Below are 26465 nucleotides of genomic sequence, written 5' to 3'. Positions count from 1 at the left end.
TTAGTTGAGACTCTTTTATTCCTGAAAGATCTTAGCTAGAAAGTAAGGGCTTGAGTAATATCATCTTCGATTAGATTCCTAGCTCTTAATGAAGGCTCTCCATAGTAAAGCTCAAGATGTTTCTTATTTTGGTTCTTTTGTTGATGAATGTAGCTCTATCCTTAGTGAGCTTAGATTATGCTTGGTGTCTTTTGTCTATAGATCAACAAATACTATTGTCCATTATTTGATATATTCAGTTTATTTGTATTTTGTAAAAGATTAAAAAATCAAGAGTTAAATATTAGCTTTGTAAGTTTTAACTTTTAAAGAGTATAATTATTAATATAAATCCTAATATTAACATTTAACTCCTAAAAAAATATAAACGTTAATGAGATGAAAAGTTATTTTGATATTTTTTAAATATTTAAAAAATATTAATAAGTGATAAAAAGTTATAAGAATAATAATTATTTATTATTAATTATGTACCAAACAGTCCTTAAATTTGATATTAGGGAGTCAGATTCTGCATTGATCTTGATTTATGGCGTTAATCTTTTTCTTAAAAAAAGAAAATCAAACCACTTGAATCGTTAAAAAAAAAACAACAGGCCCGTTGGCGGTACTTCCACACTCACACCCACGCCCATACCCATTTTCTCTCTCTTTTTTTTTATTTTTTAATTTTCTTTTTTGCAAACCTCAGCTCTCACCTCTTCGGCTCTTCCTCGTTCCACCCTTCTTCTCCCGTTTTTCGCTTTTCACTCTTTTACTCTCTCTCACTCGATTAGGGTTAGGGTCTTATGCAATTCCCCCAAATTCACTTCTCTTCTCTTCTTTTCCCTCTCTGTAATGCTTCTTAATCCTCAGTTTTGACCTCAGACTCGCCAATGTACGGTCATTCCCAGCCTATGAACGTTCATCATCAGATCGCTGCCCCCGCCGCCGATGACGAAGACGGTGCTGCTGCTGACTCTATCGACCATCACCATATTCGTTATGAAGACGGAAACGCTGCTGGTGTTGTCGTGGAGGATGTATCTCATGATTCAGTATACGTTCCTGGTAGTGGTACTGGCTCCGAGCTCGCTATTCAGCGAAGCGATGTCTCCAGCCAACTCACATTGACGTTTCGCGGTCAAGTTTATGTGTTCGATGCTGTTACTCCTGATAAGGTATCTTTTTTTTTTTGGGTTTGTGAATTGTATGATTTAGGGTTTTTTTTTTCTTTTTTTTGTGAGTGAATGTAAGGGGAGGAAAGGAAAGATATTGAAGTTTAAAAATTTAGAGGTTCTTCATTGTTTAAGAAGCAGAGGAATTGCTTATTTCAGCTCAAATGAGCCTAATAAATCATCAATTTTGAGCTATAAGATAATGAAAACAACAAGCAACCTAGATTTGACTTTCGGTTTAGCTTTTTTGCGCTTTAATATAATGAGAAGTAAAATGAGAATAAAGTTTGGCTTATCTGTAGTTTGAAATTTTAATAATAAGGTATGCATGGTAATTCTTACAGGTTCAAGCAGTGCTATTACTATTGGGTGGATGTGAACTAACTTCAGGTCCGCATGGTCTAGAAGTAGCACCTCAAAACCAAAGGGTATCTTCTCAATCATGAAATTATAGTTTTTATCTGCACGCGTGGTATTCTAAAAATTTCCCTTATTTATTTGCCGAATTTATTCTTTTTAGGGTGCAGTGGTGGAGTATCCAGGACGATGTACTCAACCCCAGAGAGCAGCCTCATTAAATAGGTTCAGGCAGAAGAGGAAAGAGCGGTGCTTTGATAAGAAAGTTAGATACAGCGTACGCCAAGAGGTTGCACTCAGGTGTGGTTATATTGTTGTATCCTGCATTAAGTTACATTGATGGTTCACTTAGTTCTAAGAGAACTGATACTTTCACGTATAAAAAGCAAACTGAAAAGAAAAATGCTCTGATACATTATCACCAAAGCCTTTATCAACAACTTCTGCAAAATTTTAAAGCATTCATAATGTGCATTAATTCTTCCAATAATAGTTCACTTATGGAACCACAATTTCAGTCTAGAAGCATAATTTTGAAAGGAAATTATTGTCTACATACATACAAAAAGACCTGTTACTTCTACTGCCAGAAATTCTAAAATTGAATATGCAAACCAGCAAGTTTAAATTATGAAGTCTCTTTGCTGGACTCGTTTTAGAAGCTCTGACTAGAGCAGTGAAAAGGAGATTAGCTTCCTCTCTTTGTGAACAAAAATTGAAATATGGAAACATAGTTTTGGATGATGATTCCATTTACAATCTATTATGCAGTGATCTCAAAGTTAGTTATGCTAGCCTGTGGATAATTTATTTTCACAATCTTTTTTTCTTTAGGGCTAAATTTTTTCATAAGTTTTTATGATGTCAGACTGTTTGCATTCCTATCATATATATTTTTCTTTTTTTCACTTTTAATTGTTGTCTAGCCAATAAGCATTAATTTTTTTCATCTGTTGGCCTTCACTGTCTTTTCCACTTGAATGCACATAAAAGGAAAAGTAGAGGATTATCAACATTCATTGATTTATATATTTTTAGAATTCCAGTACTTTAGATACTTATTTTAATTGTCGGCTGCTTACAATGTCTCTGTAAAATTTAAAGAGAAATTTGACTGGTAAGGAATGCAGATGTCCACTGGGGTAACGCCATCTGTTCTGTTTTAAGATCATGGAAAGAACTTTTTTCCTTGGTTGTATGTTATGTAGCCATTTTGATTAAACTGTACTCATTATTTTGTTCATTTCTCTGAATCCTTTTTTTCTTGCCTCTTTACAATTACAAATCCAGAAACAAGTGGATGTGTTTTTGGTCGATAGATGTTTCTGCCTTTCATATGATTGATTTTATTTTATAGACTGCTGTAGGTATTGATAATTCTGCATTATTGATCAGCCTGGTCTTACCGCCTTCTATTTTGATTTCTGATTTATATTTTAAATGTTTGGCCTCATCAGGATGCAGCGTAATAAGGGTCAATTTACTTCTTCCAAGAAGTCAGATGGAGCATATGGTTGGGCTGGTGGTCAGGATTCAGGACAAGATGACAGCCAGCAAGAAACCTCGTGAGTTTTGCATAATCATTTGGAATTTATTGATTCCCCAAATACAACTTCCTGTCTGAAATTCTAGTGGAATTGTGAGAGCAAGAGATGAAAGGGAGGAAAAGAAAAACAATAGTAGATATGAATTTCTTTACCAATATAACATTTTCATGCTTTATTTTTTTTGTCTCCATTTGAGGGTCTAATTGTGCTCTGTTACCACAGAAGTTCTTTTTGTGTTTATATTTGGCTATCAATTGTGCAATATTTTGTTTGCTATAATGATTAATGAAGAAAGAATAATTTTCTTATTTATTTGCACCCTTTAGGTGTACACATTGTGGCATTAGTTCAAAATCAACCCCAATGATGCGGCGTGGTCCGTCAGGCCCAAGGTCACTTTGTAATGCCTGTGGGCTTTTTTGGGCAAACAGGGTTAGTATATATAATTAATTCCAACTGATCATCATCTTGATTTTGTTGTATTCTCTCTCTCTCTCTCTCTCTCTCTCTCTCTCTCGCTATATGCATGTGTATCCTGTCCGTGTTGGTATTTCTGCCCTGTGTTTATCCACATGATTTGTGTACATGATGTTGATATTTTTGACTCTTTCTGAATGTTTGATATATCATATGTTATCTTTTCCTTATTAATCTTGTAAAATTGCTACTCTCGTTGATTAGAACTATAGATATGCTGTCAGACATTGCCATTGATGTGTGGTTATCAAACTGATTATTCATACACTCTGGGAAGTTGCATATTTTGGTCAATGTTGTTAGTTTATCAAGTGATGCATTCAATTTTTTGATGAAATGCGTAAAAAAGATAAAGCAACTTTATGAATGCTATGAAATTAAGGAAGAGGAAAAAATTAGAAAGTGCAAAAAAAAAAAAACAAAGTAACTGGAGAGATGGTGAAATTAAGAGGCAAGAAGCACGGTTTGTGAAATTTACAAAGACCCTTAAGCCAAAGGAACAGGAAGAAAACTTTTAGAGAGGAAGAATGGAGGAAACAAAAAGCTGCCATGATAGATAGACAACGCAAGTTTTGGGTTGAGTGATGCGCAAATTAACAGGAAGAGAATCGAATGCTATGTCTCCTGGTGAATTGATAAGGGCTCCTAAGATTCAAAATCAAAGCAGAAGTGGGATTAACACGTCAATGATATAGCGAGCAACGACATTCTGATTATTCAAAGTAGCCCACTGGAGCGCATAGTATCTGAGGCCATCAGGCTTGGAAATAGAGAAACCGTCACTCTCCAACATTCTCTGAAGCTTCTAAAATCCCATAGGCAGTGGTTGTGCAAACATCATTCCTTAAGCCATCATCGCCACCAACATCAGCATTATTGATCCCATTGGCCCCATTAACAGATGCTGATTCCCCAATATTAAATTGGACCTCCACCACCTCCATCTTCGATGACATTTCTTCTACAAGAAATTGGTAATAAGCATGGAAGGAGGAACTAGGATTGATTTGATGAAAAAGATTGAAATTGGAATTGAATTGGTAAAGGAGTGGGATGCCTTGGGCTTTTTCTTGAAAGGAGAGAGAGAGAGAGAGAGAGAGAGAGAGAGAGAGAGAGAGAGAGAAGCTCTTGGGTTGGGTCGTTTACCAATCTGTGTTGACTAGAGGATTATATTAGACATAGGCGAGAAGCTATATTGATGGTGAATATCCATACCTAGACTTTTCCAGAGTTAGATTGATGTAAGGGAGACCCATTAGGGATTTCATTATTTTTTTAAGAGGAAAAATTACTATTTAGTCTCACTATTCTAAAGAAACTAACTATTTGGTCTTCATATTTTGAAGAATATATTAGTTAGTTCCTTTATTTTTGTTCTGTTTACTTTTTAGTTCATCTAGTCATTTTAGTTGTTAGTTTGAATTTCATTCAGACCCTATAATTTTAAAAAGACAATTATATAGTCTTGTTATTTTTTAAACCATGAACTATACAATAATATCTCTCATTTGAATACATTGACCAACAAAAAACTTGATTTAAACTACGTATAAGGACTAAAGAATAGGCACAACAAAAATGCGGGGACTAACTAATGTATTTTTTGTAGAAAGAGATGATTCTCCTTAATTTCAATTAATCTGTACATGGGTATATATACACAATTGATTCCTGTGATTGTGTTCTACTAATTAGGAAGAAATCATAAATAAGAAATCCTAAATAGTAATACAGAATACAGAATATACAAAGAAATAATATAGTGATTGACTTTCCATAATACTCCCCCTCAAGTTGGAGTGTAGATGTTAATCATGCTCAACTTGTTACAAATGTAGTCAATCCTAGCTCCATTCAGAGCTTTTGTGAAAATATCTCCTAACTATTCTCCAGTTTTGATGTGTCCTGTTGAGATGATTTGTTGTTGAATCTTTTCACGAACAAAGTGACAATCAATCTCAATATGTTTGGTCCGCTTGTGAAACACTGGATTAGAAGCAATATGGAGAGCAGCTTGATTATCACACCACAATTTCGCAGGCAGACAGGTCTTAAAAGTTGTCTCATCTAGTAATTGAAGTATCCACATTACCTCACATACTGATTGTGCCAATCAAGATCGAGAAACTACACTCTACTTCTTGCTTCTCCAAGATACCAAACTTCCTCCAACAAAAACGCAATATCCAGTAGTTGACCTCCTATCAATCTTAGATCCAGCCCAGTCAGCATCTGAAAAACATTCAACATTTAAATGCCCATTATTACCATATAACAAACCTCTTCCTGGAGCACCTTTCAGATAACACAAGATTTGTCCCAAGGCTTCCCAGTGAGCAACAGTTGGGGAAGACATAAACTGACTTACCAAAATAACGGCATAAGCAATGTCAGGACGAGTGACTGTAAGGTAGTTCAATTTTTCTACCAATCTCCTGTATCTCTTTGGATCTTCAAACAACTCACTATCCCCTGCTAACAGTTGCAAATTCGGAGTCATTGGTGCACTACAAGGCTTAGCACCTAATTTTCCTGTTTCTGTCAATAAATCGAGGACATATTTTCTTTGAGACAAGAAAATACCCTTATTACTTCTCATAACTTTAATACCCAAGAAATACTTTAACAATCCCAAGTCTTTGGTTCGAAACTGAGTTCGGAGGAAGGTTTTAAGAGATGAAATACCTGCAGAGTCACTCCCAGTGATGACAATGTCACCCACATAGACTACGAGGAGAGTTAGACCAGCCTCAGATTGCCTATAAAATACTGAGTGATCACACTTACTCTTTTGCATACCAAATTCCTGTACTGCTTCACTGAATCTCCCAAACCAGGCCCTAGAACTTTGTTTCAAGCCATAAAGAGACTTTCGAAGCCTACAAACTTTACCCAACTCCCCTGAGCAACAAACCCAGGTGGTTGCTCCATATACACCTCCTCCTGAAGATCACCATGAAGGAAAGCATTCTTGATATTTAATTGGTGCAGGTGCCAATCATATGTAGCTGCTAAAGAGATAAACAAGCGAACAGAAGTACGTTTAGCTACAGGAGAAAAAGTATTAGAGTAATCAACCCCATATGTCTGAGCATATCCTTTTGCTACAAGGCGTGCTTTTAACCTGGCGACAGAACCATCAGGATTTACCTTTACTGTAAATACCCATTTGCAACCAATAACTTTCTTACCAGTGGGCAAAGGCAACAGTTCCCATGTACCATTAGAATCTAAAGCCTCAATTTCCTCTTTCATAGCAAAGACACCGGCCCGGGATGAGACAAAGGCCTCACCAATGATTAGGGATAGGAACAGTTTAAAGAAATAACAAAACACCGAGAATAAGAAGATAATTGATTATAAAAATAAAAGAAGAGATAGGGTAAGTACATGGACGTTTACTTTTACGAAGAGCAATGAGTAAGTCTAGATCAGAATCATGATCAGTATGAGGTACAGGATTTCCCAACGAAGTAGATGGTGGAGGATCTGAGTCAGGAATCTCCAATCTCCTGAAATAAACATGAACAAGGGAGGTCGAGTAGGTCTAGAGACAGAAGGAACAGGCTGTTGGAGAGGACTAGACATTGGTTGGACAGTATATATTAAGAGATCATCCTCCTCTCCCTGACTCTCATACATAGATAAGTGAGGAAAAAATGGAGTGGACTCAAAAAATGTGACATCTGCAGAAACAAGATAACGATTAAGAGTAGGAGAGAAATAACGGTACCCTTTTTGCAGTCGGGAGTACTCAAGGAAGACACATTTGAGAGACTTTGGATCCAATTTAGTAATCGGTGGACGAACATTACGCACAAAACATGTACAACAAAAAATACGGGGTTCAACAGGGAACAAAGATTTTGTAGGAAATAAAGCAGTATAAGGAATATCCCCATTAAGGATAGAATATGGCATACGATTGATAAAAAAATATACCGTAGAAATTGCATCCGCCTAAAAGTGTTTAGGAACTTTCATCTGAAAAGGAAGAGCACGAGGAAGAGCACGAGTTACCTCAAGAAGATGCCGATTTTTTCTTTCGGCCACACCATTTTGGGATGGGGTATCCACACAGGAAGACTGATGAAGAATGCCATTTTATTTCATATACGACTGAAATTGTGCTGAAAAGTATTCTTTGGCATTGTCACTTCTTAATATGCGCACAGAAATATTAAATTGAGTTTTGATTTCATTACAAAAGGCACGAAAGATAAAAAACAACTCAGAACGATTCTTCATTAAATATAACCAGGTAACACAAGAGTAATCATCAACAAAAGTAACAAAATAACGAAATCCAGTTTTAGAAGTAACAGAACAAAGACCCCAAACATCAGAATGAACTAACTCAAAAGGGGATGAAGCCCGTTTATTGACTCTAGACACAGAAGGCAAACGATGATGTTTTGCAAACTGACACGACTCACATTCTAGTACTGATAAAGACTGAAACTGAGGACATAGCTTTTCATGGTTGACAAAGAAGGATGACCTAATCTACAATGAGCTTCAAGAGGTGTTAAGGTACTAGAGCAAACAAGTGACCGAGGTGCATGATTTTCCAGAATGTAGAGACCACCTGACTCACGTCCTCTACCAATAATCTGCTTTGTCGTAAGATCCTGAAACAAACACTGTTCAGTAAAAAAGGAAACAGAACAATTCAAGGTACGAGTAAGTTTACTAACAGAAAGTAGATTAAAAGAGAATTTTGGTAGACACAAAACAGATGACAAAGAAATTGATGAAGTCGGGTTCGCAGTTCCAGAACCCATGACACAAGAAGTAGAATCATCAGCTAAAGTAACAGTAGAGGAAGTGAGATTAGACTGAAAAGCAGATAGAATACTAGAATTACTTGTCATGTGATCTGTCGCACCAGAATCAATAACCCATTTGGATGAGGAAGACACAAGGCATGTAGTGAATTTACCTGACTCAGCGATCGCAGTGACAGGGGAACTGGTAAGCTTTAGAGATGCCTGATACTGGAAAAACTGTGCAAAATCCTCTGCAGATACCAAAATAGTTTTCTCAGAGGAAGATATTGTAGAATCCTCGGCTGCCATATTTGTCATCTTTGATTGCTAATTTTTTCTCTGAAGTTGCAGACAATTATATTTTGTATGGCCAGGCTCATGGCAATAATAACAAATGACTCCTCTTGAGTCATGATTAGAACTAGCCTCTCCATTACGCTGATTACTTCTGTTGCCTGTAATTCCTCCTCTACTTCCATTTCTATTATTTGGATTAAGGCTAATAAGAGCACTACTGGCAGGCTGTGAAGATTGGGTACTCTTTGTACGAAAGACCCGTGTGAACGATTCATGCAAAGAGGAAATCTCAGAATTGGAGAGAACCTGAGATTTAGCAGTCTCATACTTTGAAGGGAGGCCTACAAGAAAATTCATAACAGCCAGTTGCTCCCGTTGGGCTTTCTGAACTTTCACATCAGGATTAAAAGGTAATAATACATTAAGTTTCTCATATACCCGTTTAAAATCCATAAAATAAGCCGTGAGAAACTTATCCTCTTTCTCAGCACGGTAGAATGCCTTACAAACATCATAAATACGGGAGATATTTCTTTTACCAGAATACAGAAAATCTAAGTAATCTATCAATTCCTTAACAAATTCACAGTGATTAATTAAACTAATTACCTCACTGTGAATCGAGTTCCGAAGCTGCAAAAACAACCGAGCATTCTCCCTTAGCCAAGTTTGTCGTGTATCATTCGTAGGTGGATCTTTAGTAAGGTGATCATCTTTATCAGTGCTACGCAAATAGACCCTAACAGTTTTACTCCATTCCAAGTAATTTGAACCATTAAGTTTGTGTTCCGTGATCTTAGTCATCAACGGAATCACATCAGAAATAACATTCTTATTTTCTGTCATTTATTGAGATAAAGAAAACTAACCGAAACGCTAATCCAAAGTGCTTACAACAGCAAAATAATCCAAAATCACAAATCAAGCAAATACCAAAATAGGATCTGAGAGCCAAACCTCAAAAGTTCTTTAATGGTATACTGGATCAGGCAACCGCACACAGTGGTGGTTGAGGTGACGTCGGCGCTGTTGATCGAAGTCGAAACGGCCGGTCGGCGGCCAAGGTCTCTCCTGAGCTGGGTGGTGAGAACAAATAGTCACCCTAGATAGATGACCTGCTCTGATACCATGTAGAAAGAGATGATTCTCCTAATTTCAATTAATCTGTACATGGGTATATATATATACAATTGATTCCTATAATTGTGTTCTACTAATTAGGAATAAATCCTAATTAATAAATCCTAAATAGGAATATAGAATACAGAATATACAAAGAAATAATATAGTGATTGACTTTCCATAACATTTTTCAAAATAGAAAGAATAAGTAGTTAGTTTCATTAAAATAGAAAGACTAAATAGTAATTTCTCTTTTTAATATCATGTGGCGCGTGCTTCTCAATTTCCTGTTTTCTGACAATTGTGGGACAAATTTGAATTTTAATTGAAAGTTATGGGTTAATCGGGCTGACAAGGTCAATTTGGGCATAATTGGATATTGTGAAAAAGAACAAGGGCATATTTGACCTTTCTTCCTGTTTTTAATTGTTCTAAGAGGTTTGAATTCCAACCACTGTTGTGAAGCTTGGTAAATGGAGAATATAAATTGCATCCTTTAATTGTTTTGACTAAAGGACCTATTTGGTTTAACTGTTAGATACAACTGATGACCGCTAGCTGATAACTATTGTTGATAGCTGATAATTGGTAACTGATAAAGCTGATTTATGTTAAGGGTTTGATAAAATTATGTTTAGTTGTTGCTGTTGATACGTAAATTGACTGATAAGGATATATATCATATAATTTATTTTATTATTGAAATATCATAGAAAGAACATGATAGGAGGAGAATCAGGGTGGGTACTTAGAATATTGGATTACTTACAGGAAAATTAATCGAGCTTGTGGATATCTTGGAATGGAGAAGGGTGAATATTGCTTGCATTCAGGAGACTAAATGGGTAGGAGAGAAAAGTAAGGAAGTGGGTAAGGAAGTGGGTACAAACTGTAGTTTACCGGAAAGGAGAGAAATAAGAACGGTGTGGGCATAATCATAGATAGAACATTGAAAAATGCTGTAATAGCTGTGAATAGAGTAGGAGGTAGAATTATACTAGTAAAACTAGTACTAGAAGGAGAAACAATAAATGTAGTTAGTGTTTATACTCCACAAATAGAACTAGATAGTGAGAGTAAACAAAGGTTTTGGGAGGATATGGATGATCTAATGCAAAGCATACTGAATGAAGAGAATGTTTTCATTGGTGGAGATTTGAATGGACATGTAGGAAGTGATAAGCAAGGTTATGAGAATGATCATGGAGGTTTTGGATTTGGCAACTGAAATGAGGAGGGAAAAAGCATTTTGAATTTTGCTATGGCATACGACCTTATATTAGTAAATACCTACTTCATAAAAAGAGTCACATTTAGTGACTTTCAAAAGTGGGCAACATAGAAGCCAAATTGACTTCCTCTTAACCAGGAAGACAAATAAAGCTCTATTCAAGGATTGTAAGGTCATTCCGGGAGAGGCTTTAACAAGTCAATATCGGTTAGTGGTCTTGGATGTCAAGTTTAGAAACAATTCCAGTAAGGTTAGAAGAAATAGTGTAGCTCGAACAAAGTAGTGGGAGTTCAAATGAGTAAAGCAAGTCAAGTTCAAAAATGAGCTTCTCGAGTCCGAAACATGGAAGCTGGATATGGAGGCCAATGATATGTGGATACAGATGACATCAAAGATTAGAGAAGTAGCTAGAAAAGTACTTAGAGAGTCTAGAGGACATGGACCACCCTCAAAAGAGAGATGATGGTGGAATGAGGAAGTACAAAAGGCAGTGAAGAGAAAGAGAGAATGGTACAAGAAATTATCTAAGTGTGATAATAATAAGGCATATGAACAGTACAAGATAGCAAAGAAAGAAGCAAAAAGGGCAGTTAGTCAAGCAAGAGTGCAGGCCTTTGAAAAGTTATATGAGAAACTTGGAACTAAAGAAGGGGAGAGATATTTATAGATTAGCAAGGAGGAGAGAAAAGAAATGTCAAGATCTCAATTAAGTTTGGTGCATTAAGGATAAAGAAGAAAAGTGTTGGTGAAAGATGAGGACATTAAAAGAAAGATGGAGAAATTATTTTGATAATCTCTTTAATAATAGTCAAAATGGTAATAGCGTGAATATAGACTACAGAGCAATAGAAAAGAATGTGAATTATACTAGAAGGATTAAATCTTTAGAAGTAAAGGAAGTGCTTAAGAGAATGAAAGTGGGTAAAGCCTGTGGATCCGATAGAATACCAATTGAAGTGTGGAAGTGTTTGGGAGATATGGGAGTGACATGGTTAACTAAATTGTTTAATAAGATTCTAAATTCAAGGAAAATGCTTGATGAATGGAGGATGAGTATTTTAGTACCTATTTTTAAAAATAAGGAAGACATACAGAGTTGTTCAAACTATAGGGGAATTAAACTCGTGAGCCATACTATGAAGTTGTGGGAGAGAGTTGTGGAACATCGATTACGCCATGATACTTCTATCTCTCAAAATCAATTTAGCTTCATGCCTGGTCGTTCAACTATGGAAGCGATCTTTCTCATTAGAAGCTTGATGGAGAAATATAGAGATGCGAGAAAAAATTTACATATGGTTTTTATCGATTTGGAGAAGGCTTATGATAGTGTTCCAAGAGATGTCTTATGGAGAGTGTTAGAATAAAAGGGGGTATCTATTAGGTATATACAAGTATTGAAAGACATGTATGAAGGATCAACTACTATTGTGAGCATTGTGGGAGGAGACACGAGATTTTCCTATCTCAGTTGGATTACACCAAAGTTTGGCTGTAAGCCCTTACCTTTTTACAGTAGTTTTAGATGAATTAACTAAACATATACAAGAGAGTATTTCTTGGTGCATGATGTTTGTGGATAATATAGTTTTGATAGATGAGACGCAAGAAGGAGTTAATAGAAAGTTAAAGCTTTGGAGAAGTACTCTAGAGTCAGAGGACTTTAAGTTAAGTAGAACGAAGACAGAATACATGCATTGCAAATTCAGTGAAGGCTGAACTGGTGATAGGGAAGGAGTTAGTTTGGATGGAGTGATATTGTCTCAAAGTAATCACTTTAAATATCTCGGCTCAGTCCTTCAAGTAGATGGGGGATGTGAGGAGGATGTTAGTCATAAGATTAAAGCCGGATGGTTGAAGTGGATACGTGCCACGAGAGTTTTATGTGATCGCAAGATTCCCAATAAGCTGAAAAGAAAATTTTACTGTGTAGCCATACGACCGGCCATGTTATATGGTAGTGAGTGTTGGGCACTGAAGGAGTCGTATGTGTTTAAGATAGGAGTCGCGGAGATAGGAATATTAAGGTGGATGAGTGGCCATACTAGATTAAATAAAGTCCGTAATGAGAGTATTAGAGAAAAGGTAGGAGGGGTACCAATAGAGGATAAGTTGAGAGAAGGGAGATTGAGGTGGTTTGGTCATGTGAAATGTAGACATATGAATGATTCAGTTAGACAAGTAGAGCACAATTGGGTAGAGGATAGAAGGAAAAGAAGAGGTAGACCTAAATTAACTTGGAAGAGAGTAGTACAACATGATCTAAAAGTATTACACATTTCCGAGGATTTAATTCAAAATCGTTTAGAGTGGAGAAAGAGAATCCATATAGCCGACCCTAAATTTTTGGGATAAAGGGTTAGTTGAGTTGAGTTGTATATTATTTATTTTATTATTGAATTAAATATATAATTATTAATTTAATATATTATATCATTTATTATATTATTTAAATATATATATATAATTATTGATTTATTATATTATATTGCTTATTTTATTGTTAAAATAAGAAAATAATTAAATTTTTTAAAAATAATTAAATAACTTTAAAAATGTAGTTACAAAATAATAAAATAATTATTATTATTGATAAAAGAAAAACTTATAGCTAATTTTAAGTTATTAGATGTAAAAAATGTATTATTTCATAATAAATAAGTATTTTATATTTTATGTTATTAATAAAAAATATTTTTAACAAAGTTGTAATATGCTAATTAAGATGTTAAGATTATAAATGAAAAAAATAAAAGCATTAATAATATTATGTTCGAATTACATGAAAAATGATAATATGGTCTAAATAAAAAATAAAATCAAATTAGCTATCAGTTGATGAGAAATAACTCTAAAAATAGAGCTGATAGCCCGATACAAACTGTAGCTGATGGTTACATATTAGTTACCCATCAGCTATCAGCTCTATTTTTTTAAGTTTACCAAGCACTCTAATTCACATGTTTGGGTATCTATCAGCTATCAGCTATACTTAAAAGGTAAACCAAACACCCCTTAAAATTGAATATATGCATCACAATTTCTTAAGGTAAGAGAAAGCATGAGAAGGGTAGTTAAACTAGATGGAGTAGACGTGCATTGAATCATTAATTTTCAATACATAGGTTCTGTTATACAAAGGGATGGGTAGAGTGAGAAGAATGCCACTTATAAGATTAAAGCATGTTGGTTGGAATTGGAAACTGTGATCGCAGTTATGTGACTTAAGAATCTATCATGTAGCAGAATCCCTAACAACAGGATCTCAAGCAGTAGAAAGAATAGAAATAGAGTTCTAGGGAGAAGAGAATAGAGAGAATGAGAGAGAAATTGAATAAATTTTTAATATTTTTCCAGAATGCTCTTCTTCAGTTACTATAGCTATTGTTTATACAGCTGTCAACCCTTCCCATAACTGTTCCTGCCAATTACAATCTTCCTAACAACTTTCAGTTCTTCAACTGCCTACCATAGACCACCTGACTATTCTATTACTTTCACATACAATTACATCTCCTTATTTTCCTTATTAGTCATAACATTCCCCACTTCTTGAAATCATTCTTTTCCTCAAGAATGAATAATGGAAACTGCAATATATCAGTAAAATTGTTGCCTACATATCCAGGAAATGACCATCAAATGTAGCAGAGAAAAAAAAAAAAAAAAACCGGAAAGAATCAAGATTGTTGAATTGGATTTTTTTTCCCTTTCCTGCACCATAGGAGATGAATTTCTTCTTTTGCCTTCTGGCTATTTCCCATTCATCTTCTATGGAAATGAAGAAATCACAGGAATAGTATTTGCCCTTTTTCCATTCCAAGTGAAAATATGCTGCAAAGCTTTGCTTTTGACTAAATTGCTCCTTAATAAAATACTTAAAAAGAAAATCTCCTGTCTCCCTAGCCCCCAAAACCTTAAGAACGATGACCCCACTAGAGAGTTTTGACAACCCTTCTTGTGCTTTCTCCTTGTCAACTGATGCATATAATGTTGTCTTTAGTAGAATAGTAACTTCTTCCTCTCTATCAACCTTGGATGTTTAGCCCATAAGATTTTCATCTTTTAACCTCTCTGCCATCAATTTCTTATCTTCACCATCATACAAAGTTGTTATGTTGTCAAGAAGTATAGTCTCTTTAGCTTTGTAATCCTCTATCTTCTCTTGGATTGTTAATTCCAATTCATTGCCACTACAAGAATCTTCAGATATATGGATGCTGGTTTTTTAAATTTTAATGGACTCTAGCATCTTGCCTGTTTACCTGTTAAATCTTTCCATTTTCTGATATAGTCTTTCCATTTTCTAATCTAGTTTTTCCATTTCTGATCTAATATTTCCAATTGTTGCTCCCTTGATTCTTCATATGGTCTCTGTAGAAAGAGATAATTCTCATATATTTCAATTAATCTGTACATGGGTATTTATATACAATTGATTCCTATAATTGTGTTATACTAATTAGGAAAAAATCCTAAATAAGAAATCCTAAATAGGAATACAGAATATACACAGAAATAATATAATGATTGACTTTCCATAACACTCCCCCTCAAGTTGGAGCATAGATGTTAATCATGCCCAACTTGTTACAAATGTAGTCAATCCTAGCTCCATTCAGAGCTTTTGTGAAAATATCTCCTAACTGCTCTCCAGTTTTGATATGTCCTGTTGAGATGATCTGTTGTTGAATCTTTTCACGAACAAAGTGACAATCAATCTCAATATGTTTGGTCCGCTCATGAAATACCGGATTAGAAGCAATATGGAGAGCAGCTTGATTATCACACCACAATTTCGCAGGCAGGGGGGTCTTAAAATCTGTCTCATTTAGTAATTGAAATATCCACATTACCTCACATACTGATTGTGCCATGGCTCTGTATTCGGATTCAGCACTAGATCGAGAAACTACACTCTGCTTCTTGCTTTTCCAAGACACCAAATTTCCTCCAACAAAAACGCAATATCCAGTAGTTGACCTCCTATCAACCTTAGATCCAGCCCAGTCGGCATCTGAAAAACATTCAACATTTAAATGCCCATGATTACCATATAACAAACCTCTTCCTGGAGCTCCCTTCAAATAGCACAAGATTTGTCCCAAGGCTTCCCAATGAGCAACAGTTGGGGAAGACATAAACTGACTTACCACACTAACGGCATAAGCAATGTCGGGGCCAGTGTGATGAAGGTAGTTCAATTTTCCTACCAATCTCTGTATCTCTGGATCTTCAAACAACTCACTATCCCCGCTAACAGTTGTAAATTTGGAGTCATTGGTGCACTACAAGGCTTAGCACCTAATTTTCCTGTCTCTGTCAATAGATCAAGGACATATTTTCTTTGAGACAAGAAAATACCCTTCTTACTTCTCATAACTTCAATACCCAAAAAATACTTTAATAATCCCAAGTCTTTGGTCCAAAACTGGTTTGGAGGAAGGTTTTAAGAGATGAAATACTGCAGAGTCACTCCCGGTGATGATAATGTCATCCACATAGACTACCAGAGAATTAGACCACCTCAGATTGCTTATAAAATACCGAGTGATCACACTTACTCTTTTGCATACCAAATTCTGCATCGCTTCACGAATCTCCCAAACCAGGCCCTAGGACTTTGTTTCAAGCCATAAAGAGACTTTGAAGCCTACAAACTTTACCCAACTCCCCGAGCAACAAACTCGGTGGTTGCTCCATATACACCTCCTCACGAAGATCACCATGAAGGAAGGCATTCTTGATATCCAATTGGTGCAGGGCCAATCATATGTAGTGCTAAAGAGATAAACAAGCGAATGTAGTAAGTTTAGCTACAGGAGAAAAAGTGTCGAGTAATCAACCCCATATGTCCGAGCATATCCTTTTGCTACAAGGCGTGCTTTTAATCTAGCCACGTAACCATCAGATTTACCTCATCAGAATACCCATTTGCAACCAATAGCTTTCTTACCAGTAAAGGCAACAGCTCCCATGTACCATTAGCATCTAAAGCCTCCATTTCCTCTTTCATAGCAAAGACACCAGCCAGATGAGACAAAGGCTCACCAATGATTAGGGATGGGAATAGAGTCTAAAGAAGTAACAAAACACCGAGAACAAGAAGAAAATTGCTTATAAGAAACAAAAGAAGAGATAGGGTAAGTACATGAACGTTTACCTTTACGAAGAGCAATGGGTAAGTCTAGATCAGAATCATGATCAGTATGAGGTACAGGATCTCCCAACGAAGTAGCTGGTGGAGGATCTGAGTCAGGAATCTCCAATCTCCTGGAATAAACATGAACAACGGGAGGCCGAGTAGGTCTAGAGATGAAAGAAATAGGCTGTGAGAGAGGACTAGACATTGGTTGGACAGTATATATTAAGATATTATCTTCCTCCCCCTGACTCTCATACACAGATGATTGAGAAAAAAATGGAGTGGACTCAAAAAATGTGACATCTGCAGAAACAAGATAACGATTAAGAGTAGGAGAGAAACAACGGTACCCTTTTTGATCCGGAGTACCCAAGGAAGACACATTTAGAGACTTTGGATCCAATTTAGTAACTTGCGGAGACGAACATCACGCATACAAAACAAGTACAACCAAAAATACGGTTCAACGGAAACAAAGATTTTGTAGGGAACAAAGCAAGATAAGGAATATCCCCATTAAGGATGTAAGAAGGCATACGATTGATCAAAAACATGCCGAGAAAGCGCATCCGCAAAAGTGTTTAGGAACTTTCATCCGAAAAGGAAGAGCACGAGTTACCTCAAGAAGATGCCGATTTTTCTTTCGCCACGCCATTTTGGGATGGGGTATCCACACAGAAGAGGCGATGAAGAATGCCATTTTGTGTCATATAAGATGAAATTGTCTGAAAAATATTCTTTAGCATTGTCACTTCTTAATATGCGCATGAAATATTAAATTGAGTTTTGATTTCATTACAAAAGGCATAAAAGATAGAAAACAACTCGAGCGATTCTTCATTAAATATAACCGGGTAACACGAGTAATCATCAACAAAAGTAACAAAATAACGAAATCCGCTTTTAGAAGTAGCAGAACAAGGACCCCAAACATCGGAATGAACTAACTCAAAGGGGATGAAGCCCGTTTATTGACTCTAGACACGAGAAGGCAAGCGATGATGTTTTGCAAGCGACACGACTCACATTCTAGTGCGATAAAGATCAAATCGAGGACACAACTTCTTCATGGTAGACAAAGAAGGATGACCCAATCTACAATGAGCTTCAAGAGGTGTTAAGGTCTGGAGCAAACAAGCGATCGCGGTACATGATTTTCCAGAATGTAGAGACCACCTGACTCACGTCCTTTACCAATAATCTGCTTCGTCGTAAGATCCTGAAACAAACACTGATCAGAAAAAAAAGAAATAGAACAATTTAAGGTACTAGTAAGTTTACTAACAGAAGGTAGATTAAAAGAGAAATTTGGTAGACACAAAACAGATGACAAAGAAATTGACGAAGTCGGATTCGCGATTCAGAACCCATGACACAAGAAGTAGAACCATCGGCTAAAGTAACGATGAGGAAGTGGGATTAGTGAAAAGTAGATAGAAGACTAGAATTACTGTCATGTGATCATTGCACCGTAATCAATAACCCATTTGGATGAGGAAGACACAAGGCATGTAGTGGATTTACCTGATTCAGCGATCGCAGTGATAGGGGAACTAGTAGGCTTTAGAGATGCCTGATACTGGGAAAACTGTGCAAAATCCTCTGCGGATACCAAAACAGTTTTCTCAGAGGAAGATACTGTAGAATCCTCTGCTCCTATATTTGCCATCTGTGATTTCTGATTTTTCCTCTGAAGTTGCGGACAATTATATTTTGTATGGCGGGCTCATGACAATAATAACAAATGACTCCTCTTGAGTCTGATTAGAACTAGCCTCTCCATTACGCTGATTATACATTGACTGTAATTCCTCCTCTACTTCCTCTTCTATTACCCTGTTGTCCATTTGGATTACGGCTAATAAGAGCACTACTGGCAGGCTGTGAAGATTGGGTACTCTCTGTACGAAGGACCCGTGTGAATGTTTCATGCAAAGAGGAAATCTCAGAACTGGAAAGAATCTGAGATTTAGCAGTCTCATACTCTGAAGGAAGGCCTGCAAGAAAACTCATAATAGCCAGTTGCTCCCGTTGGGCCTGCTGAACTTTCACATCAGAACTAAAAGGCAACAATACATTAAGTTCCTCATATACCCGTTTAAAATCCATAAAATAAGCCGTGAGAGACTTATTCTCTTTCAAAGCACGGTAGAATGCCTTACAAACATCATAAATACGGGAGATATTCCCTTTACCAGAATACAGAAAATCTAAGTAATCCATCAATTCCTTAACAAATTCACAGTGATTAATTAAACTAATTACCTCACTGTGAATCGAGTTCCGAAGCTGCAAAAACAACCGAGCATCCTCCCTTAGCCAAGTTTGTTGTGTATCATCAGTAGGTGGATCTTTAGTAAGGTGATCATCCTTATCAATGCTACGCAAATAGACCCTATGATCTTACTCCACTCGGATAATTCAAACCATTAAGTTTGTGTTCCGTGATCTTAGTCATCATCGGAATCACATCAGAAATAACATTCTTATTGTCTGCCATTTGTTGAGACAAAGAAAACTAACCGAAACGCTAATCCAAAGTGCTGACAGCAACAAAATAATCCAAAATCACAAATCAAGCAAATACCGAAATAGGATCTGAGAGCCAAACCTCAGAAGTCCTTTAATGGTGTACTGGATCAGGCAACAGCACACAGTGGATTGAGGCGACGCTGGCAACGTTGATCGGAGACGAAACGGCCGGTCGGCGGCCAAGGTCTCTCCTGAGCTGGGTGGTGAGAACAAATAATCACCCTAGATAGATGATCTGCTCTGATACCATGTAGAAAGAGATAATTCTCATATATTTCAATTAATCTGTACATGGGTATTTATATACAATTGATTCCTATAATTGTGTTATACTAATTAGGAAGAAATCCTAAATAAGAAATCCTAAATAGGAATACAGAATACAGAATATACACAGAAATAATATAATGATTGACTTTCCATAACAGTCTCCTTCTATAGATAATTTCGGTTATACCCAAAAGAATCTTTTGTTCCCAAGATTGTATTTCCATGTTCTGATGATCTGATTGTATTTTGTTTCTGAAAAAAAATTGAGGAGGAAAATTTGAGGGAAAAAAAAATAGTGAAAGGAAGCCAGCTGATACCTAACCACTCTGTTCTGGATGGAAAGAAAGAAGGAAAGGAAAATAGGAAGAAAGGGTGGAAAATAAGTCTCGAGAGAAAAATAGGTGAATAGGAGACAGAAGAGGAACTGATAAAGAATAGAGAGAGAATGAGAAATAGGGAATCAGAGAGAGAATTAGAAACCCTTGAAACTGGGTTTCAACTTTGAGAAAAGAAGAAATGGAGGAAGAAGAGAAGAAATAGAAATAGATCAGAGAAAGAAGTTAGAGAAAGAAAGAATTGGAGGAAAATGTAGAGAGAAGCATACAGAAAGAAAAGTTTCAAGAAAGAAGGAATTCAAGAAAGGAAGAAAAAGAAGAAGAGAGAGAAGAGTAGGAGAAACCTGGAATTTGGGAAGACTACCACTGATCTGGACATGGATGCGATTCATATGAACTGGAAAGCAAGCAGTGCCTACCCCATGAAAGCTCTGATGCCACTTTGTTATGTAGCAGAATCCCTGAGAACAGGATCTCAAGCAGCAGAAGGAATAGAAATAGAGCAGAGAAAGAAATAGAGTTTTAGGGAGAAGAGAATAGAGAGAAATTGAATAGATTTTTAATATTTTTCCAGAATGCCCTTCTTTAGTTACTATAGCTACTATTTACACAGCTGTCAGCCCTTCTCATAAACTGTTCCCGCCAATTACAATCTTCCTAACAATTTTCAGTTCTTCATCTAACTATGACAGACCACCCTAACTATTCTATTACTTTCACATGCAATCACATATCCTTATTTTCCTCAATAGTCATAACAGAATCCTTTCTAAGTTGAAGGTAAAGTGAATGTCAATGAAACTGTAATTTAGATGGCTATGCTATATGGCAGTGGATCCTGGACCTGAAGAGACAACATATACTCAAAATGAGTTTGCTGAAATGAGGATGATTGGATGTTATTGAAAATATAATTATTATGGGTGCATTTTGTTTGGAGGGTATAGGAGGACTTAAGAGGGATAAAGACTTACCTCCCTTTGGTATATCTTTTCTAAGGGGCTTAAAGGTTAATTCCCTTTTTGTCTATATTGTAATGTTAGCCCAGGAAACAGCGAAGGGAGAAAAAAGTTATTTTTATTATTTTCAATATTATCCGTACTTATTACTATTTATAATTAATAATTTAATAATAAAATAATAGAAATAAATTGTAACCTTTTACCTTGTATTGTTTAACCTTGAACCAACACAGTTGGTACTTTTGACCTTTTTATTCTGGTTTGTTACTCCCTTAATTATTAGATCCTTAATATTACTCAACTTTTAACCTCTAATTTTTTATTTTTACATTTTAATTTTTAATTTTTTTATTTCAAAAGAAGTGCACCCTGAGTGGAGTAGATTGGGGGGAAAGATCCATATAGTTGATCCAATGGGTCTGGGAATGAGTTGAAGCCTGAGTTGAGTTGTTATGAAGCTTGGTATTAGGTAGTTGTGACGATCCAGAAAGGCTAGAGACATGCCATGCTAGAATACAGAATCTTTGATGGCCTTCTTCCTGAATTGTCAAGATGTGTCCATCTTTTTCTTTGCTCTTTTATAGGCTTTCAGTATGGGGTTTGAAATTTACAAAATAGAGAAATTCTTTTGTTATAACATAAGCATTTAAAGAGGGACAAGGGGGACATGCATAATGTCTGCAAATAAGATGACAAGGTTTATAAATGTTGAGTTTTGTATACACATATTTTTTATGATGCCTTCAATGTGATTAATGCATTTGTAGTTGATGACAACTTATTTACCTTTTTGGCTTCTTCCAAGTTTTGTTCTTCAAAGTTCCTCTATAAGTTTTTACTGCTGGTATTTAACCATATGTCCTGGTCAATTGCATTTTTTTGACAAGTAAAAATCTGCAGGGGACTTTAAGAGATCTATCCAAGAAAACCCTGGAACATTCAGCGACTCCAATTGAACAGGTATATTCCTCCATTGTGTAAATTGCAAGTTCTATTGATTCTGGTCTGTTCCATAATGATGTGTTGTAAATGCCGTTCTCAACGTTTGGCTTCTGGATTAGGGTGAAGCTGAAGCAAATGACTCGGACTCTGGAAATGCCATGCAGACACATAACAATCTTCTTACTTACTAAATTGGTGATGATTCAGCTTTAATAGCAAGGCGATAAGTTTCGAAGCTTTGTTTCAAGAATGGCCACAGCAGCAGTTGGCACCGACTCAAGTTGAAGGTTTTCTAGTAATTTCTTTCAGCTTGTTCTCTGTAATGTACAGATATTATAGTGTCATCATTAATACATGAGGTTGTCTTCCTTCCTTAGGTACTTTACATGAGATTACCTCTTGGGGATTTTATGCCAGGTGTATCACATAAAGCTTCGCTGATTTATCATTGGAAATTTTATATCCCAAATTTTTTTAATATGTTAATGTCCGACCACCATCACAGATGGCCCCCTTTCCGTGTCAGAAGCTCTATAAAATCATTAGCAGCTTCGCTGAAAGGTATCCCTGCATCCACACGTTCTAAACATTAGTTCCGATTAACTGTTTTTTTGACCAATTAGCCAGTTCATCCAAGAATGAAGTCACTTCTAAACATGAATCTCATTATAGCAGCACGCCTACTATAGTGTTGCCCTTTCTATAATAATCTCTTTCTCGCTAACAAATAAACAGCCTATTGGTAACTTGATCAGGCAAAATCCCCAAAATTAGGAGTACCTATTGTGTTTTCCTCTGCCATTTGTGTATGTTTGATTTATATTTATTGTGATAAAGATAATTATGTAATCCTATAATAAAAATCAAGTGTTTTTACCATGTACTTTTGAATTTAAAGGTGTAAGTAAACTGAGCCGAGTTTTGAAGTGCTCAGGCTTGGTTCGTTAAAAATTTTTCGAGCTTAGTTGAATTAAAGCTTGACTCATGTCAAGTTTGAACTGAATATTCATAAGCTTAAACTTGACTTGTTTAGAAAATAAACTTTAAACAAATTGAGTCAAACTGAGCTATGAGTTTTAGGTTTATGGTTAATAAGTTCAAATTGTTTAATTTTAATTAGCTATCGTATAAAAAAAATAACTTAATTTTCATAAAAATTAAATTTAAATTATAAATAATTATATATAATTAATACATTTTATATATCTATTATATCATAATTTTAAATAATGTTATTTTTAAAACATTCATAAATAAAAGAATAAATTTTTATAATATAATGAAATACAATAATTAATGTACATATATTTATAAATGAGATTATTGAATGTGCTAATTTACGAGCCTTGACAAGCCAATATTGTAAGGCTTGAACTCGATTCATTTATTAAAAAAAATCTAAAAATCTAACTCGAATTCAGCTTATTATCTAAATGAATTGAACCGAGCTGAACTTTTATAGAATCAAGTCTTGAATAGCTTAATTTGTTTGGATCCTTATCTTCAATTGATTTTTTTTCATCATCAATATATACAATTTTGAATTCTCTCCAATGTATTTATAATAGTTTAAATGCATTGCAAATTTCAATACATATTTATAGCTTCTAAGCATTTTTGTTCTTTATGACGCGCAAGGAAAATATCTTCATCTTTCTCTAATCTTCGTCTCTCTCTTTTCATATTCAAGCAACCAAAATGATGGGATATGAAATATGGCTGTCATTTTCTTCTTATTCATCTTAAATCTACATTCCTCATCTATTTTTTTACATAGCCACTATTTGAATAATATTTTCTGAATAAGGAGGTTAAGCACGTTTGCCATTTAAATCTTTTTGATATGTTTTCATCTTTAGAAAAAAACATTTCAATTTCAAATATATTTCCTTAAACTTAGAATGAGTAAATGAATGAAAATAAAAGGAGTACCATATTATTTTTGAAGCCACGCATTCTGGGGATTACACGTCATGGCATAGGTGTAGACATAATATTATTGGAGCGAGCAAAAATTTTTACATATCATATGATAAAAGGGTTGAGACTGTTGAAACTTACAATTGTTATTGTCTTATGAAGAGACGTATAAAATGACCTTTAAATTCTACTTTAAATGTAGAAGCTACATCAAATAATGTCAATGGATCTACACTGAAGAGAGTGTATCTGATAAATCAGATTTAAATCAATCGATTGCTGCTTTACTAGTTAGGATCTTTATTGCTTTAACTCTACCCAAGAACGATTAAATGCCAAAAGCAATTCTTAGCTGGATTTATGCTATCTTGAATTTTTGATCTTTCAAGAGTACTTAATTTTGGAAATTTAATTTTTTTTTCCTCTCTTTTAATTTTCCCTTTCAATATAATGAAGTTATTAAAACTTGAATTGTAATCCCAAAAATTCAAAACAATTTGGAAAAGGAGAATTTTGAAGGAAAAAGAAATTTCACATTGAAAGCATTTAATGTTTATATTGATCTTTAATTTCATCTAATTTAAATCACGCTATTTGCTAAACTGCTGAATATATAATTGGACAACTTTAGATCTTTTGCCTCTTACTTGTTAAGTCATCAAGATTGTGAAATTAATTACGTGCTATTTTCAAAAGTATCATTCTAATTTTTTTTTCCTATAAGTTGACAATTTAGGTCAAAATAAAAATATGCTCCTTTTTTGGGCAGAATTGAAATTCGCGGGCTAATTTTTCTTTTGTGCAGAATTACAAAAAATTCAATTTGGCCTCAAGAAAAATTAGCCAGCTAATTTTGCTACTGCTAGAGGATCTCCTTGAACTCTAGAATGACCTTTTGATTATAGTGTAGAACACAACATCCTCTGGACTATTTCGTGCTATAACAAATTCAACTTCATCAATAATCTTTCAAGTTATAAGCAGACAAATTTAATCCACCTATTATCAATCTTAGTTCACATACTCGTACCTCCAAAACTATTTCATCTTAAGGCAAAAAATATAAAGCCTTTTTCTCAACTCCTCATTGTGGACTCCTTATTTTTGTGACTTTATGTAACACCCCCACTTTAGCTAGTTCGTACATTCTACTGTTCCGGTGATCAATATCTGTCCAGACAGTTAGAATGACTGGAACTATATGTAAACTAGAGTGAGCAATCATAAATAATTGAAATAATGGTAAGAAAAAATTTAGAAAAATTTAAGCAATGAAATACAACAAAGTTAAATGAGCCGGTGCCCTAGCAATGGGTGACCTTGACGGGAACTTGTTGTCTTCACAGCTAGTAACTCTAAACCCGAGGGGAATCCCGTGAAATAATTTTTGGGACTCCATGTTACATCTTACCCCTCCATAAGGCATAACATGATCCCGTAGTATACCTAATGAATTACCAAACTTCGTCTACTGATAACCCATTAAATACACTACAAGGAATTTTAAACCTTTTCTTATTTCTTTTTACAGTGGTGAGCACTTTTGACAGGCGTTAAATTTTTTTTTTTTTTAAACTGAAGTGAAATCAAATAACAAATCTGAAGTATCAATAATTTCTGTAAAAATTTCTGCAGAGTGCCGTCAGTATTTGGAGCAAAACAGTTCTTCAAAAACCTATAAAAAGCACTTCCAATATATTTGTTCAATCCCAAACTCCAATATGGCTCAACTCAAATCAGTGTCCTCAACACAGTTCAAACTCAATTCAATATCATTTTCAGCAATTTCAAAGATAAAGTGCAAAATAAATGAGTATTTCAAAAACAAAAATAAGAGAATTGTAATACAACATTTTGACAGGCCAAAATAATTTACAACTTTATTTTACAACTTTAGTTTACAACTGCTCAAGACCAAGTACAATATATACATATAGTTCACATACATTACAACAAAAATTATAAAAAGATGGTATACTCAATATACCTGGCAAAATCCCAAAAGTGTAGCACAAGCAGCCTACTCTGCTGCTTTGTCTGTCTGTCTACCTGCGACAGCAATGAAAAAGCTATCACTGAGCCAATGTCTCAGTGATACACAACATTAAGAAAATACAATTTAAAACTGTAAACCATAAATCATATGAACTGTGGATACTTAAAATCATAGTTAATTTCGAAAGACAGAGAATGTCATAAAGAATTAAACTCCATTTCACAATGTCTCAATAAATACGAATAAATCACACACACAGCTTAATCATGATTCCAAAGTTCAATTCATCCCAAAAGCCAATGGCTAATGAGGAATAACATAGCTAGCTAGCAATTATATGAGTTCTCATCTTATCCATCCTCAACTGGCACACACTTCAACACTTCAGCCAGAGAGGGAATTCAAA

At 35.2% G+C, this 26465-nt stretch overlaps 1 protein-coding gene across 2 annotated transcripts; it reads left to right on the top strand.

Moving 5' to 3' along the window:
* Positions 1–661: 661 nt before the first annotated feature.
* Positions 662–22623, top strand: LOC110672476 (GATA transcription factor 25). Of its 2 annotated transcripts, XR_002498307.2 has the most exons (8): positions 662–1160; positions 1502–1585; positions 1678–1814; positions 2972–3079; positions 3388–3493; positions 22102–22161; positions 22263–22430; positions 22521–22623. XR_002498307.2 is itself a non-coding variant. In XM_021835269.2 (7 exons), exons 1-7 carry the CDS (start codon positions 876–878, stop codon positions 22332–22334), a joined length of 852 nt encoding a protein of 283 aa, XP_021690961.1. In that variant the 5' UTR covers positions 662–875; the 3' UTR covers positions 22335–22623. The 2 variants fall into 2 exon arrangements, 1 of the variants encoding a protein (XP_021690961.1); XM_021835269.2 differs by having other exon boundaries at positions 22263–22623.
* Positions 22624–26465: the final 3842 nt, after the last annotated feature.

Source organism: Hevea brasiliensis, chromosome 2 (genome assembly GCF_030052815.1).
Source record: "Hevea brasiliensis isolate MT/VB/25A 57/8 chromosome 2, ASM3005281v1, whole genome shotgun sequence".
Classification (NCBI taxonomy): Eukaryota; Viridiplantae; Streptophyta; class Magnoliopsida; order Malpighiales; family Euphorbiaceae; genus Hevea; species Hevea brasiliensis.
The sequence above is the reverse complement of the archived record's forward strand: the minus strand, read 5'-3'. Positions and strand labels throughout refer to the sequence as shown.

Excerpts from the sequence above, each read along its gene's own strand:
- LOC110672476 (XM_021835269.2), top strand. The coding sequence starts at position 876 with ATGTACGGTCATTCCCAGCCTATGAACGTTCATCATCAGATCGCTGCC. Across the intron at positions 1,586-1,677 it reads TAGCACCTCAAAACCAAAGG|GGTGCAGTGGTGGAGTATCC; the intron begins GTATCTTCTCAA and ends TATTCTTTTTAG. Across the intron at positions 22,162-22,262 it reads CAGCGACTCCAATTGAACAG|GGTGAAGCTGAAGCAAATGA; the intron begins GTATATTCCTCC and ends CTTCTGGATTAG.